Raw genomic sequence first — 16,076 nt, 5'->3', positions numbered from 1 at the left:
CATACTCTAATGCTGTAAATTCAAAACATAAACTACCAATACAGACAGTCTACACAGAGCAGTATTTTAGCTTATGAAAGCGCTGCAATGGCTTCTGCTTATTGGTTAAAAGAAAAATTAAAGTTATTCAGCCAAGCTAGATATACTAAGTCCTAGAACCAGACAGACATAGATCATCACCTTGTATGTTTCTTCAGTGAAGTAACATGGACACTGTTAGATAAAAATAGGCAACTGTTAAGAGACTGCTTTACAACTTAAATTTAACAGCTTATACTAAAATTAGATCAAAAGTCTGCTGAGAAATTTTTTTTTTAATTCACTGTTTTAACTCACAGTGATATTACTTTCTTTCAGTTTGAGCAAAATTTTCCTCTGTTAAAAAAGAAAGAGGGGCACCTAGGTGGCTCAGTCGTTAAGCGTCTGCCTTCGGCTCAGGTCATGATCCCAGGGTCCTGGGATCGAGCCTCACATCAGGCTCCCTGCTCCACCAGAAGCCTGCTTCTCCCTCTCCCACTCCCCCTGCTTGTGTTCCCTCTCGCTGTGTCTCTCTCTGTCAAATAAATAAAATCTTAAAAAAAAGGAAAGAGGCTCCCATACTTTGGAGACTGTCTAAGTAAGTCTGACAACAACAAAAGGTCCCAAGACTTCCTCTTTGGTTCATAAGGTTGCTGATCAGGGGCAAGACAATGGGACAGTACATGCTAAAAGCTGTCATTTAAGGCAGACCTTCAGGTAAGACAGCTGATCTATAAGTCTAAAATTCAGGAACTTCTTTCTGAAGCAGTTCAAGTTGCTGTAGATATAACTTTAAAGAAATGGATTGCTGAAATAAAATGTGTAAAAAGAGGATTAGGAAAGAAAAAGTAATAAGAAATGTTATAACAAATTCAAGTATTGATAAACAGTATTATATTCTTTACTACTGTGGTTGTTATTAACCTATCACAAATCACAGTCATTGTCAAGTAAGAAACAATGTACAAGCATGTGTCCACATAACAGATCTAATGAACTGGCTTACCTGCCCTTATTCTCTTTCCCTTTCATTTTATTTTCTTGACCTTTTCCTCCAGTAGGATCCCACTCTACACAGCTATCTTCAACTCTCAGGTTCAAATGGGATGATGAGTTATCCAAACTGAAGTTTAGTGCTGTCCAAAACAATATTTCACTTTTTAAAAAATATACAACATACCCATATTCTGAAGCACAACTATCATCACATTATTTTGTACTTAATTTATTCAACACTATAAACAATAAAGTTCAAATTCCTAATGCTAGCATTTAAAGTACCCAAAGATAAGGCTGTAATTTACTAACTCCTACTTTACTGACCATTGACATTCTCTACATATCCTGTAACTCCAACCAAATACAATGTACTTGCATGGCCTCTGGTGTCTCTGCTATTCCTTCTGCTGGAATTTCCATCAGCACATAATAATCTCAACTTTCTATTATTAGAGTATCAGTTGATTATCAGTTGACTGCTATGACTAAATAGGAAGAGTAGCTGGTAGACTTGAGGATGTGGTGTAAAAAAATTATACAGCCTGGCACAAACACATTTTCTCTGAGGCTCTAATACTTAATACTTTCATATTTAAACTCTCAGTAGTTTTGAATTAAAAAGCACAGAGAAACAGGCTATGACAGCAAGAGTAAGGAAACTGGCCCAGCTGATAGAGCTAGATATGACTTAAATGGCAAAGACATGGGGAAAGGATTACTTCCATGAAAACAAATCAAAAAACTCAAAACGTCACAGGAATAAAAGGCACAGCATAGAGCATATAGTCAGCGGTACAGGAATAGCATTTTATGATGACAGATGGTTTGCAGTGAGCACAGCACAACTACAGAGAAGCTGAATCACTACGTTTGAAACTAATGTAATGTGCCAAATTTTAAAAAATAATTTAAAAAATGAAACAAAACTATGCTTTTCAAATTACCTGGTACTTTGGGAAACTATCTATCTTACTCATAAGACTTACTCAGAACTGCTAGTTTAGGAAATCAGTCTAAGAGAGAAGTATTACCTTCTCTCTTTGAAACTGAAGGTAAATCATTAAAATGTATTGATTAAGCTAAATAATGCAGAATTCCTCATGTTCTCAAATGCAATTCCTAGAATCTCTGCCTTAAGCAAAGTATCATCTACTACATAGTTACCAACTAATCGGCTTCTGTTAGTTATATTCTCCTTCAAAATTTCAAATTTCTGTTAATTACTCATTGTAGTGATATTCCTTTACAACCCTATTTCACTTAAGGATACTGCTTGATTTAGCCAAAGCTTCAGTGTATCTACAAAGTGTGCATCATCAAACAACAAAGTAGTCATATACAGAGCCTAATGTTTACCTTGTAAATTAAAAATTTTTTCCTTCACTATTCTGTAAAGAGCACTTTAATTTTTTATTTTTTAAAGATTTTTTTATTTGTCAGAGAGAAAGAGAAAGCACAAGCAGGGGGAGCGGCAGGCAGAGGGAGAAGCAGGCTCCCTCCTGAGCAAGGAGCCCGATATGGGACTCGATCCCAGGACCCTGGGATCATGACCTGAGCCGAAAGCAGACGCTTAACCAACTGAGCCACCCAGGCATCCCAAGAACACTTTAATTTCAACTATGCATCTGACCATTGTTCATTGTCTTTACTTACAAAATAACTTTCTAAATACAAATCTACTGACCATACTACTTCTAGGAAATATCATACTAAACAAGTTGTTAACTTTTCAAAATTTGCAATGTAAACAGAAATGAACTTATAGAAAGAATATAGTTTTTCAATACAAATGACAAAAAAATTCCTTAATAAGGTTACTAAATAGGCATTTAACAGTTACTTCATAAGCAGGTTACCAAAAAATTAGGATTAAGCAAATTTGAGACCCTGCACTATCAAGAATGAACTGCCTTAAGAAAAGAGGGTTGGGGCGCATGGCTGGTTCAGTCAGAATAGCATAAGACTCTTGATCTCGGGGTGGTGAGTTCGAGCCCCACACTGGGTGTAGAGTTTACTAAAAAAATAAATAAATAAACTTAAAAAAAAAAAAAAACCCAGGATTTATTAACCCCTCTATTAGGCAATACATGTGAGGGTATCTACATTCTGGAGAGAAAGAAAAAGTATGACTCTAAGGTACCATCAATTCTCAGCTGCTTGTTAAGATCTAAGGCTTTATTTTTTTTTTAAAGATTTTTTTTTTAAAGATTTTATTTATTTATTCATGAGAGACAGACAGAGAGAGAGAGAGAGAGGCAGAGGGAGAAGCAGGCTCCCAAGGAGCAGGGAGCCCGATGCGGGACTCGATCCCAGGACCCTGGGATCATGACCTGAGCCGAAGGCAGACGCTTAACCATCTGAGCCACCCAGGCGCCCTTAAAGTTTTTTTTTATTTATTCATTTGAGACACAGAGATACAGAGAGAGAGAGAGAGAGAGAGAGAGAGAGAGAGAGAGCATGAGCAGGGGGAGAAGCAGAGGGAGGGGGAGAAGCAGACTCCCCGCTGAGCAGGGAGCCCGATGTGGGGCTCGATCCCAGGACACTGGAATCATGACCTGAGCCAAAGGCAGATGCTTAATCATCTGAGCCACCCAGGTGCTCCGATCCTAAGGCTTTAAAAAAAATAAAGGCAAGAAAAAAATCCTAAGGCTGTTCCCTAATGTTTAATATGATGGAGAAGGGTGGAGTCATGAGTGGCAAGAAAAGATAACCTCCAAGCCAACCGAGACTAGACTTGCTAAATACCACAGCATGCAGACAGAAAGGCATGGGCTTCAATCCCAGAGGTATAATCTTTTATCTCGCTCTCTTTTTTTTGTTTTGTTTTGGACACTATCCCCTTTACGGGACCTCAAATAAGTCACTGAGTCTCGCTAAGCTAACAGGGATACAGTGTAGTTTAAAAAAAAAAAATTAAAAAAAGGACTGGTCTCAAAAGTGAGGTCTCAAACATCAGTCCTATCTCACATCATCTCTAAATAGAGATAGGTATTAGTTTCTGTATCTTTAAAAGTCTGTGAAAACAAGGTACCAAAAAATTGAAGCACCATTATGCTTCATGTGTTTGTGTTGGTGGCTGCTTTCTTGGTACTCCATGTCATAGCCACTATCATTTCAAACTAGAGAGTAATTTGTGATTAATATCACATCATTTGCCTTTACAAGGAAGTAAGGGATAAAATACTTAAAAATTCTATACATAAGAACTTAGATTACTCATCACATGTGACAGTTCCAATGACAAGAAATAATGCTACAGGGGCACCTGGGTGGCTCAGTTGTTAAGCGTCTGACTTCAGCTCAGGTCATGATCCCGGGGTCCTGGGATCAAGCCCCGCATCGGGCTCCCTGCTCAGCAGGAAGCTTGCTTCTCCCTCTCCCACTCCCCCTGCTTGTATTCCCTCTCTCGCTGTGTCTCTGTCAAATAAATAAATAAAAAATCTTTAAAAAAAAAAAAAAAAGAAACAATGCTACATACATTGGAGAGACAGAAATAAAAAATGTTCACTGTTTCCCACATTGAACACCATTAAAAGGCAGGATATCAAATTTTGGTAGGATTCCACTATTTAATTTCCATCTCCCTTTCCCTCCAGTTCTTTGTTCCATACATTTATTACTATGGTTGGTCAAAAAGCACTACAATAAGCCAAAAAAATTAGCAAACAATTGTTCAACATGTCATTTTTTAAAAATCTAAACTTTTCCTCTGGAGCTCTTGCCCTCATTAGTAACTACTCCAATGGTATGGAATAACCTTAGAAAAGCTGTGACCTACAGCCATGTAAGGGACAAATTTTATTCTGGGTCTCCCTGAAGGTCAGAATCAATGTTTAGTAGGTCTCAGGGTTGAGTTTCAGTCTATCCCTACCCCAAGGGGTTTACCCCACAGTGAGAACTCCTTTTCTTTCTTTCATAATTCCAACACAACAAACTGCTGGGATTTTTTTTTTTTTTTAAGAATTTTATTCATTTGAAAGTAAGAGAGAAAGCATGAGCAGAGGGGAAGAGCAGAGGGAGAAGGAGAGGCAGACTCCCCGCTGAGCAGGGAGCCTGATGCGGGGCTCGATCCCAGTACCCTGGGATCATGACCTGAGCAAAGGCAGTCGCTTTACCGACTGAGCCACCCAGGCGCCCCTCACAGTGAGAACTCTTGAAAGGACTAAAATCAACTTAGTCTTTCTCTTTCAAACAATAAGACCAAGAATTTGACTACTAAGATTCAGACACTGCCAATAGGAGTAGCCAGCCCAGCTCCAAGAAGACTATGAGCCAGCTATTCATTTTCCTGAATCTGTGGAATTTGCATAGAAATGTACATGTCCGGGGCACCTGGGTGGCTCAGTCGTTAACCTTCTGCCTTCGGCTCAGGTCATGATTCCAGGGTCCTGGGATCGAGACCCGCGTCAGGCTCCCTGCTCTGCGGGAAGCCTGCTTCTCCCTCTCCCACTCCCCCTGCTGTGTTCCCGCTCTCAGTCTCTCTCTCTGTCAAATAAATAAATAAAATCTTAACAAAAAACAAAGATGAACTAATGAAAACCAATTTTGTAATTCTAATTTTCCCATCTTAAAATTCCTACTGCTGGGAATTCCAAGTGTGTGTTTGTATGTGCACATGCAGTGGGGAAGAAGTGCTACCATACATGAAATGCTTCCTGTCACAGTCTTGAATAACTTCGGATGTTAAGTTTTGTTTTATGCTGTATAAATATCTATGATCTTACCTTTGGTCTCTAGAGTCACTGGATCAGAATACTCTCCAGCTACAGCTTTGTTACAAGCTCGTACTCTGAAATTCATATACTTTGAATCAAACTTCAAGCCTGAAAAAATGAAAATGGTTTTCAGATATGAAAAATAAAGGGACCTACTCCAAAAGTATGAGTTTGAACCTTCAAAGAGACACTTTTCCTCCTTGGAACTATTTCTTTACTCCAGGAGAGTACATGTTTATGTTAAAACAATGATAACACCTCAAATAAGAGGAGTCATGATTTATCTACTACTTTCTTCAAAAGAAATAAATTATATACAGTTTTCAATGTGGATTTTTTTTAAACCTAGTGATAAAAAGGTACTCTCAAGCCTTGTTAAAAGTGATGCTTTATTCAAGGAGAAATGCTACAATTTAAAATAACATATTCAGGGCACCTGGGTGGCTCAGTCGGTTAGGCGACTGCCTTCGGCTCAGGTCATGATCCCGGAGACCGGGGATCGAGTCCCGCATCGGGCTCCCTGCTCAGCGGGGAGTCTGCTTCTCCCTCTGACCCTCTTCCCTCTCGTGCTCTCTATCTCTCATTCTCTCTCTCTCAAATAAATAAAATCTTTAAAAAAAATAAAAATAAAAATAAAATAAAATAACATATTCAGTTTCTGGAAAGAAGACACCCTAAAGAATTTTTATATTTATGAAACATTGTCTTTTTATGTGAAAAATGAATTTAAAGAGAAAGTAAAGCATAGGAATTAATAGTAAATTCTGAAGTTAGTCAAGTCTAGATTAAAATCTCAATCCATGGCGTGCCTGGCTAGCTCAATCGGTACAGCATGCAACTCTGGTTCTCAGAATGATAAGTTTGAGCCCCACGATGAATGCAGAGATTACTTTAAAAAATAAAATAAAATCTTTAAAATTTCCATCCAAAAATTACTAGCTATGGGACTATCAACAACTTGACAGAGGCAGTTTTTGTATCTGCAAAATAGAAATCATAAAACCAACCTCATAATTGTAAAGATTAAATGAGATGTGTTGTGTAATACACTTCAGCCCAACTCCTGACAAACAGTAAGTGCTCAATAATGGTAATGTCACTGCTCATACATAAGAAGTGTTGAAGAACTCTGGAAACATTTGTCCATTTCAAATACCCAAAGTCCCCTATATGTGGAAATACCTTTTGTGTGTGTATATATACCTTTTTAAAGACTTTTAAAAGGCTAACACGAATTTCTAATACCAAGTCACAGCCCTTAAGTATTACTGTGAAGGTAATCATAAAAAGGTAAAAGCAACAGTATTCATGGTGCCACTGAAATGTAGGGTAGTATGTACACCTAGGAAATTGACAGTTTTATTCTTAGAAAATCAAGGTTGGGTGCCTGGGTGGCTCAGTTGGTTAAGCGAGTGCCTTCGGCTCAGGTCGTGATCCTGGAGTCCTGGGATCGAGTCCCACATCGGGCTCCCTGCTGAGCGGGGAGTCTGCTTCTCCCTCTGACCCTACCCCCTCTCATGTACTCTCTATCTCATTCTGTCTCTCAAATAAATAAATAAATATTAAAAAAAAAAAAGAAAATCAAGGTTAAAATTAAATGTTATTCTGAAATATTGTTTCCAGAACACCCCTTCATGTTTGTTTTACATACACTGTTTTACCAGATTACATATATCCAGAAGTAATTAAAATGAAAGTTTTCCTGATATTTTAAGAGAAACTTACTCGTGGCTAAAGAAACTTAATCTTTTAAAGTAACTCAAAATATTTTTCACAATTACATTTACTTTCTGAGAATGAGATTCATGAAATGCAGTCCTTTTACCTGAGAGTGTATACTCGGTACCCTTAATATTATCGATTACTTCCCAGCATCGTTCATCCTTTACACGTGGAAGTCCATCAAAATTAGTTTTCCGATGTTCCAGTATAAAATGGTCAATCTTATTATCTTCTTCTGGCATTCTCCAAGCTACTGTTACAGAATTGTCAGCCACCAAACAGTCTACTGGATCTATCTCTGGAGCTTTAGGGACTGAATAAAAAAAAAAAAGGTTCATTTCTCATTTATTATAGTAATAATCCAATATTTATGTTTGTCATTCAAACTGCTTTTTTCATGTTGCTTTTGAATGGTGCAACTGAATGAGGCTAAGAGAAAGGGTAACCTAATAAATGCAAAATAACTATTTTTCAAAGTTCCATTTAAAAATTCATGTTTCAAGTTTTTTTATAGATTTATTCAAACTTTATTAAAATCCTAGTTGGCAAAAAGCAATTCAAACATGCCAAAGATAAAGAATCAAGAATAACTTGTTATTTCTCAACATATACTTCTTAATCTGCTACTTCAAACAGCTGTAGAATATATATTAAATCACTAAAGACAAAATAGAAAACTTTGCTTTGAATCCAATGATTAAACTAATTTAAGATAGTTTCAATGTATTTTAAAAATCTTATTTATAGGGCGCCTGGGTGGCTCAGATGGTTAAGCGTCTGCCTTCAGCTCACGTCATGATCCCAGGGTCCTGGGATTGAGTCCCGCGTCGGGCTCCCTGCTCCTTGGGAGACTGCTTCTCCCTCTGCCTCTCTCTTTCTCTCTGTCTTTCATGAATAAATAAATAAAATCTTTAAAAAATAAAAAAAATGAAATCTTATTTATAAAAGAATTGTAATTTCTCATCACTAAACAAAAATGAATTCCCCAACCCCCCAAAAATACTTTAGGATTTTTAGATGTTTCTGCAATGAGTTCTATGAGTCATTAAAATTAACCAAGGTAAATGAGCCATAACTAACATGTATGAACAGTAATTCATTTATTTTCCATAGAAGAGATTTTCCATAGCTCCTCAACATCAACAGATGTTCCATTTGCAAAACAAGAGACTTAATTGAAGAACATGGTCCTCCAGTGACATAGATGTGTCTAAAATGTGTGAAACTGCAGATATTGTATTTAAACATTCTGTCACTAAAAAGAGTTTTTAAAAGACTTATTCCAAGTATACAGGGCTGGTTCAACATTCTAAATCAATTAATATAATTGATCACATTGGAAGAAAAATCATATGATCTTATGAACAGAGAAAAAATATTTGACACTCATGACAAAAACTCAGCAAACCAGAACAGAGAAGAACTTTGCTTGATAAAGAACATTTGCAAAAAAGCCACCGTTAACATTATACTTAATATTGAGGGTGGCTCAGTTGGTTAAGCGACTGCCTTTGGCTCGGGTCATGATCCTGGAGTTCCGGGATCGAGTCCCACATTGGGCTCCCTGCTTGGCGGGGAGTCTGCTTCTCCCTCTGACCTTCTTCCCTCTCATGCTCTCTCTCTACCATTCTCTCTCTCAATTAAAAAAAAAAATTATACTTAATATTGAGAAACTAGATACTTTTCTTCTAAGGCAAGTCCCCTTTCACCACTCCTATTCAACACTGTACTCCGTGGAAGTTCTAGCTAAATGCAGTAAGATGAGAAAAGGAAGTAAAAGGTATATAGATTAGGAAGGAAGAAATAAAACCTTCTTTGCTCAGTGATGGCATCAATATCAATGTAGAAAATCTGAAAAATCAAGGGAAAAAAAAAATTCCTGAACTAACAAGCCATTGTAGCAAGGCTGCAGGATACAAGGGATGTAGAGGCAGAGTAGAGGGGAATTTTAGAGCAGTGAAACTATTCTGTATGATAATGTCATGGTGGATACGTGATATTATACATTTGTCAAAACCCAAAGGACTGTATAACACAAAAAATGAACCCTAATGTAAACTATGAGCTTCAGTTAATAATAATGTATCAATATTGGTTCATCAATTATAACAAATGTACCACACTAATGCAAGATGTTAATGATAGGGTAAATTGTATTTGGAGGAGAAGGGATATATGGCAAGTCTCTGTACAATCTACTCAATTTTCCATAAACCTAAACCTGTTCTAAAAAACATTAATTTTTTTTAAGATTTATTTATTTGAGAGAAAGAGAGCATGTGTTTGTGTGTGTGTGTGCGTGCACATGTGCACACAGTGGGGAGGAGCATAGAGAAAAGGAGAGAGAGAATCTCAAGCAGACTCCCTGCCCAGTGCAGAGCCCAACGCGGGGCTCGATCTCAGGACACTGAAATCTGACCTGAGCCGATATCGAGAATCCAGGCACCCCACAAAGCATTAATTTTTAAAAACTCTGACAACAAAAGAATTATATACAAAAGTTAAAATGCAAACCAATGTGGAACTCAACAAATAATAAAGTAAACCGAGTACTTTACATCTTAGATAAAATAGACCAAGATGAGTCCTTGGGGGCTCAGTAAGCTAAGCGTCTGACTCTTAATCTCAGCCCTGGTCTTGACCTCAGAGTCATGAGTTCGAGCCCCATAGCCTAGCATCAGGCTCCACCAAGCTCTTTAAAAAAAAAAAAAAAAAAAAACCAAGATGGAAAGAATTTGATGTAAATTTTACATCTTCAAGCCTAACTAGTAACAAAGGGAGGAAGGGAGAAAAATAGGACAACTGATCTCCATTAACTATAGTATCCAAAGTTCAATTCTTGTATGTGTGTAACTGTACAATAACTATTTGGAATCTGATATGCCTTATTAGTAAGACAAAAGACAACCAAGTAAGTATTTATCATTTGTCATTACTGTTAATTTCCTTCATCTGTTTTGTAGGGTTCTTGTCCCTATAACACATAAGAGACGCTAACCTCTATCACTGAAACATAAGTGATACAGATTACTATTCATTGCCAAGGGAATAAACCACAGGCATTTATGAATTTAATATGCTCTGCACTGCCTACATGTGAGGAAATGTAAAGGCATATGGCATGTAGCAATTTCATAATTTTGCTGAGTCAAAAACCTGTACTTAGGGTGCCTGGGTGGCTCAGTCGTTAAGCGTCTGCCTTCGGCTCAGGTCATGATCCCAAGGTGCTGGGATCGAGTCCCGTATCGGGCTCCCTGCTCGGCAGGAAGCCTGCTTCTCCCTCTTCCACTCCCCCTGCTTGTGTTCCTGCTCTCGTGCTCTCTCTCTCTCTGTCAAATAAATAAAATCTTTAAAAAAACAAAACAAAACAAAACAAACCTGTACTTAAAGTTCCAAGAGGCTAACAGAAAGCAAGAATCATTTAATTTGTAAGCAGGCCCAGCTAACACTCCACTGTCTACCTCTTAATTCAGCTGCCATTCCTGTAAGAATGTACTGGAAAGTAGATATTTCTTTCTTGTGAATAATGGTCCCCAAAAGAAGTGGTAACTAAGGTAAAAATGAAAAAAAAATCCAAGAAAGTGGTGATAGTTGGGAGGAGACAGAAAATTTAGATAATTTAAGACTGGTATATCAAATTAAGGTTTACCTGGGTCTAATATGTGGAAAGTTCACCCAAGATTCTATACAGAAGTAAGAGAAGCGTTCATCAAATGAGGGAGAGAACTTCAGGGGAAGATGAAAGGTGGTACACTTGTAACATAAAATATTACTTAGGAATGCAGAACTCTCTTTGAAAATGAGAATGGAAAGCAATTTACAGCAATTTCCATAAAGTAACTTAACTGGCAATAATGTGGAAATTGGCTCAAGAATTTGACATTCTCCGCATGTGAATGTGAAAGAACAAGCGGCATCAACATTGCCACAGACATGTTTCTCTTCTCAGCTGTAGAAGCTCAGAGAGGAGAAGGATATAAATTCTTAAGTCTCAATGTATAAAAAATAGCTTAGAGTAGAAGAAAATGACTGTAGTTATTATCGACCATCATCATCACTTCCATCTTTCAGATTCAAGTAAGTCTACAACTCCTGTTACTATACATAATATAGTATAGAGTTGATTTTTGTGGTGTTTATGGAATGGATTATTAAAGGATAAAGGTATTCATTTGTCTAAGTTAATCTGACTCCATCTTATGGAAAATTCTTATGCTATAGCAGAATAAAAAATTAGTGATGGGAGTTCATCTTTCATAAATTTTAACAACCTATTATATTTTTCCTTTCAGATGAAACTCCTTCACAAAAGGATTTGTTTTTATTATACCTCATTGCTTTAGATTGCCTTTAACAGTTTCCCAAAAGAGGAAATCCTAACTGTGCACGCAATCTACTTGACGATATAGTAAACATGGCCTTGGTCTATTAAGCCATCACAGAAAATCCAAGAGAAAGAAAGTAATGGTGAGAAGATCGCTTTTTAGTACTTTTTTTTAAATCAAAATACTAATACTCACGTGTACATTCACAATCCACCACTCCTGACTCTCCTTCTGAATTTAGAAGTAGTGTGAATTACAATAGTAATTCTGAAAGGCCAATTTACAGGTAGATATCCACTGACAAGTATACCTTCTCCCTCTAGTCCCTCTGGTTCCTTCTCTCATCTTTTCCTTCTATAAACTCCTCTAGAACTTCCGACCTGTACCACACAAGTTAACACTTCACTTATACCACCCTCATTAGTTCCATTATAGTTTCAGGACTACTAACCTGTCTTTACAATCGTATTTTAAAGTCCCTGACCAAATATTCAGAGAATGGTTTCATTTGATCAACATTCTCTATTCAAGAACAGCTAACCTCCAAAAGTTAAAGCCAGTTCTAACTAGAATCTGTAAGTAAAAAGCACCTGTAAATAAGTAAAAAAGCACCTGATCCCTCAAATCACCATGTCCAAACTGTTTTAGCTATCAACCTAAGACCATTACTTCACGTTAGCTAAAAAGAGAATACCAACAAAAGGTACTTAGTTGGCTCTCTCACACATATGGAAAATAATTTGGGACTCAACTGCAAATGGTTTTGGCTACTGGAATATCTTCATACTAATACTCTAATAAACCAATATTAACATATTATTACTGGAAATAAAAGTCCATCTGAGCCAACAACCACAACTATACTAGTAATGACAGCAACTAACATGCACTAAGTGTTAAGTACGTGCCAAGTACTATTTTCAAGTGACTTAGAGGTTTCAATTCATTTAATCCTTATATAAACCGTTGAAGAGTAACATCGTATTTTATTTTTTTTAAAGATTTTATTTATTTATTTATTTGAGAGACAGAGAATGAGAGATAGAGAGCATGAGAGGGAAGAGGGTCAGAGGGAGAAGCAGACTCCCTGCTGAGCAGGGAGCCTGATGTGGGACTCGATCCCAGGACTCCAGGATCATGACCCGAGCCGAAGGCAGTCGCTTAACCAACTGAGCCACCCAGGCGCCCATAACATCATATTTTAAAGATGAAGAAAATGAAACAAAGTTAAATAATTTGTTCAAGGTTCACAGCAAGTAACTGGCAGCCAGGATTCAAGTCCAAGTCTGGCCCCAAAACCCACTGTTAACCATCATGACATGTTGCTTCTCTCTGCAAAACTAATAATAAAAGACATCCCTTTAATGGGATTCTCAAAATGGAACTTTTACTACCAGTAAAATAATTCTCTAAAACTAAAGACTAGCAAATTTAATTATTCCTTAGCTGAATGAAGAAAAAAACCCACACTATACTTCTTAATATTTACATTTCAAAGTTCATTACAAAAAAACCCCCACACTTTATATGTTAATATACACATATACTTACCTGGCAAAAACTTCAAAGTTTGCAGCATCTGTCTTTCCTGAGAAAAATCCACCATTAAATGAGTCATGTTGTCACTGACCTTTGGTTTCAAAGAAAGGCGAAAGGCTGAAGCCATTGTTACTCTACGGTAAACACAAATATACTTTTAAAAATAAAAGAATGGGGAGTATACCATATTTAATTTATAAATGAAAAGATAGAAGTCATTGCACTTTAGTGATTTCAGAAACTATAACAAAGGTAACAAAGCTACAAAGAAATTTGTTCTCAGAGTGTTTTAAAAATTAACTAAAAAAAACTGTAAAATGTTTTTAAATTTAGACATTTAATATATAACTTTAAGCAACTTTCCTCCAGGCAGTTTTATAAAATCACACACAAAAATATCACAAGAGAAAATATCCCATATAAATCATCGTTAACAGACCCAACAGGTATCTGAACCTCTGTACACTCAATCTCACTGACTTCCTGATGCCAACCTCACTCCTTTTCGTATGCCAAATAATGAACTGTATATTCTCCTTAGTAGTCACAGCTACTCCACGTATCTTCAATTAAAAGTAGCCTGACCAAATATTGTACAGCCTGGTAGCTGCTAAAGATAGTGCATGGATGAGAAAAGAGAGAAGTGAAATCACTATTCTGAATACCATGCTAGTAGGTGTCACCCTGATATATCGACATCACCTACATGGAAGGATATCAGGAGAAACAGCCTTGTGAAACCATATGCCATGGAAATAATAGTTCAACAAATATTTAATAGATGAATGTGGTATAAAAAACAACAAAAGGAAACACCCCCCAAAAAAGAAAGAAACCATACCAGACCTCATTTTACCCAAAGTATGGGGGAACTGTTCTGTCAATGAAAACTGGAGATTAAAAGAAATTCTCATTTTCAAATAATTTATCATTTTATCTCAAATTTCAATTTTTCATATTACAGTAAATTTCCACAAGTATCAAAAAGTAGCTTCCCTTAACATCTTTGGTCAAAGAAAGATACAAAAGTACTATTCATGGATGTTGTCCTGCTAGTACACAATTTGGGAGAAGTAGTAAACAGAGCTGAGGAACAAAGGGAATACCAGGCCTAGTCATTCAGATCTGCCAAATCTACCCAGGGATACGTGGTATGAAAGATATTAAACTTGTTGCTATATTCAGTTATTTTGGGATAAAAAACGTCAAACTGTTGTTGTACTCAGTTATTTTATTTCACTTTAAAACTAGGAAAGTCATCACTTTATTAATAACAATGAGTCAACAACAGCTGATCTACTGATCAAGAAGAACCTGCTACAGTGAAATACAACTTATGGGGAAGTGAACTCACTGAATGCCAAGCATAATGCTGAATATTTCACACACATTACTTTAAGCTGTTGGTTCTCAATAATTAAATTTCAGATTATATCAATAAGAAGTTAAGAACAAAGGCTAAGTCTTATTTTGTTCTTTAAAGTCCCAAGTATCTTTAGATTTGAAGACTTCTTAAAGAGCTAGATTCAGAGAGGTACTTAGTAAATGACCATGGAACCAATGAATGGGTTTGAACCTACCTGGATGCTTCTAAACCTATTTAAATGTTTGTTGAGAACTGTTGGAAAAAAATATCTGAAAGTGTTTCAGGGAATTTAAATCTGAAACTTTATCTATAAAACTTCATTTTAATCACTGTGGCCTCAAAGAAAAAGAATGTCCTCCAAAAGTGCATTAGAAAGGTCTATCAAAACCTAAAAAACAAGAATAATGACCTTTATTTTCTAGTCAATGAAAATTTCAGTCTCCATAAACCAACTTAGATGTACAACAATGCTATAATCTTTCAAAAGGCTGAATTTTTTATTTTTAAACTGAATACATTTAGTTACTTGTGCCTGAAAGCCCAAATCAACCTAAAATCCATAGATAATTCACTAACATTATAGGATCCATATGGTTAAGATTGTTTTTATTCACCTTAACTTTCTTGGTTTACTTCCTATAGTACAGCTGAATACAAAGATCCTTTCCCCCTTAGTTTCCTCCTTACAAAGAAAAAAATAACTGCAAAACATATGGATGAACACTTTAAATTTCCTCAGAGTATCTAACTTGACTCACCCTTTCATGACCCTTTTCTTTCAAGAACCGTAAGTCCACAACAAACCTCAACTAATCATCTTCCAACATTACTAAAAGCATCCATAAGTACATACCAGTGATTTGTAAAGTTAAAGAGATCTGCTATTATCTTTTCATTGTAGTTGCTTAGTTTTTCCTGTCATTCCCACTGTTTTTCCTGCATAACTTCCATCACAACAAATGATAAATTTTCAGTTCTCACAGATGCTTTCATTTTTATGTAATTGATTCCCTGCTCAGGCGTTACACATTCTTCCTTAAAATTCCACTTCTGCCCTCAATATAAGGGAATGATCCTTTCTTCCCTTAGTAAAAATTATTTTACTATGACTATATATTTAAATTATTTTTATATCATAAATGGCAATGATGGAATTCTAGAAGCCTGTTTCCTCGTTGAGTACCTAAAATATTAATATACATGTTTTATATATATATATAAATATATATATTTATATATATCTCTCTCTCTCTCTCTCTCAGAGAAACCTGGATATTTTGAAGTTAAAAATCAAGTTTAAAAAATTAAGCCAAGACACAGAAGTGTTCTCGAGCAGTACGTAAAAATTTCATGGGTAGCCAAAATAAATAATGTGTAAGTTTTTTTTGGGGG

General features: G+C 36.3%; 1 protein-coding gene across 2 annotated transcripts in view; it reads right to left on the bottom strand.

Annotated features, from left to right (window-relative positions):
* The window catches only part of FSD1L (fibronectin type III and SPRY domain containing 1 like), a 68,173-nt gene that overhangs the window by 18,064 nt on the left and 34,033 nt on the right, over positions 1-16,076 (bottom strand). Inside the window, exons 6-10 of one of the 2 annotated variants that reach the window (XM_028108834.2) lie at positions 13,331-13,452; positions 7,558-7,767; positions 5,742-5,840; positions 1,025-1,154; positions 181-213 (exon numbers count right to left, since the gene is read on the bottom strand). In XM_028108834.2, coding sequence (XP_027964635.1) covers positions 181-213; positions 1,025-1,154; positions 5,742-5,840; positions 7,558-7,767; positions 13,331-13,452 — 594 coding nt within the window. The remainder of the gene's footprint in view (positions 1-180; positions 214-1,024; positions 1,155-5,741; positions 5,841-7,557; positions 7,768-13,330; positions 13,453-16,076) is intronic. The other variant, XM_028108835.2, reaches the window with a different exon arrangement.

This window comes from Eumetopias jubatus, unplaced genomic scaffold, assembly GCF_037043125.1.
Source record: "Eumetopias jubatus isolate StellerSeaLion01/CBP00866 unplaced genomic scaffold, mEumJub1_p1.0 scaffold_15, whole genome shotgun sequence".
Lineage (NCBI taxonomy): Eukaryota > Metazoa > Chordata > Mammalia > Carnivora > Otariidae > Eumetopias > Eumetopias jubatus.
Note: the sequence above shows the minus strand (reverse complement) of the source record. Positions and strands in the feature narration are given on the sequence as shown.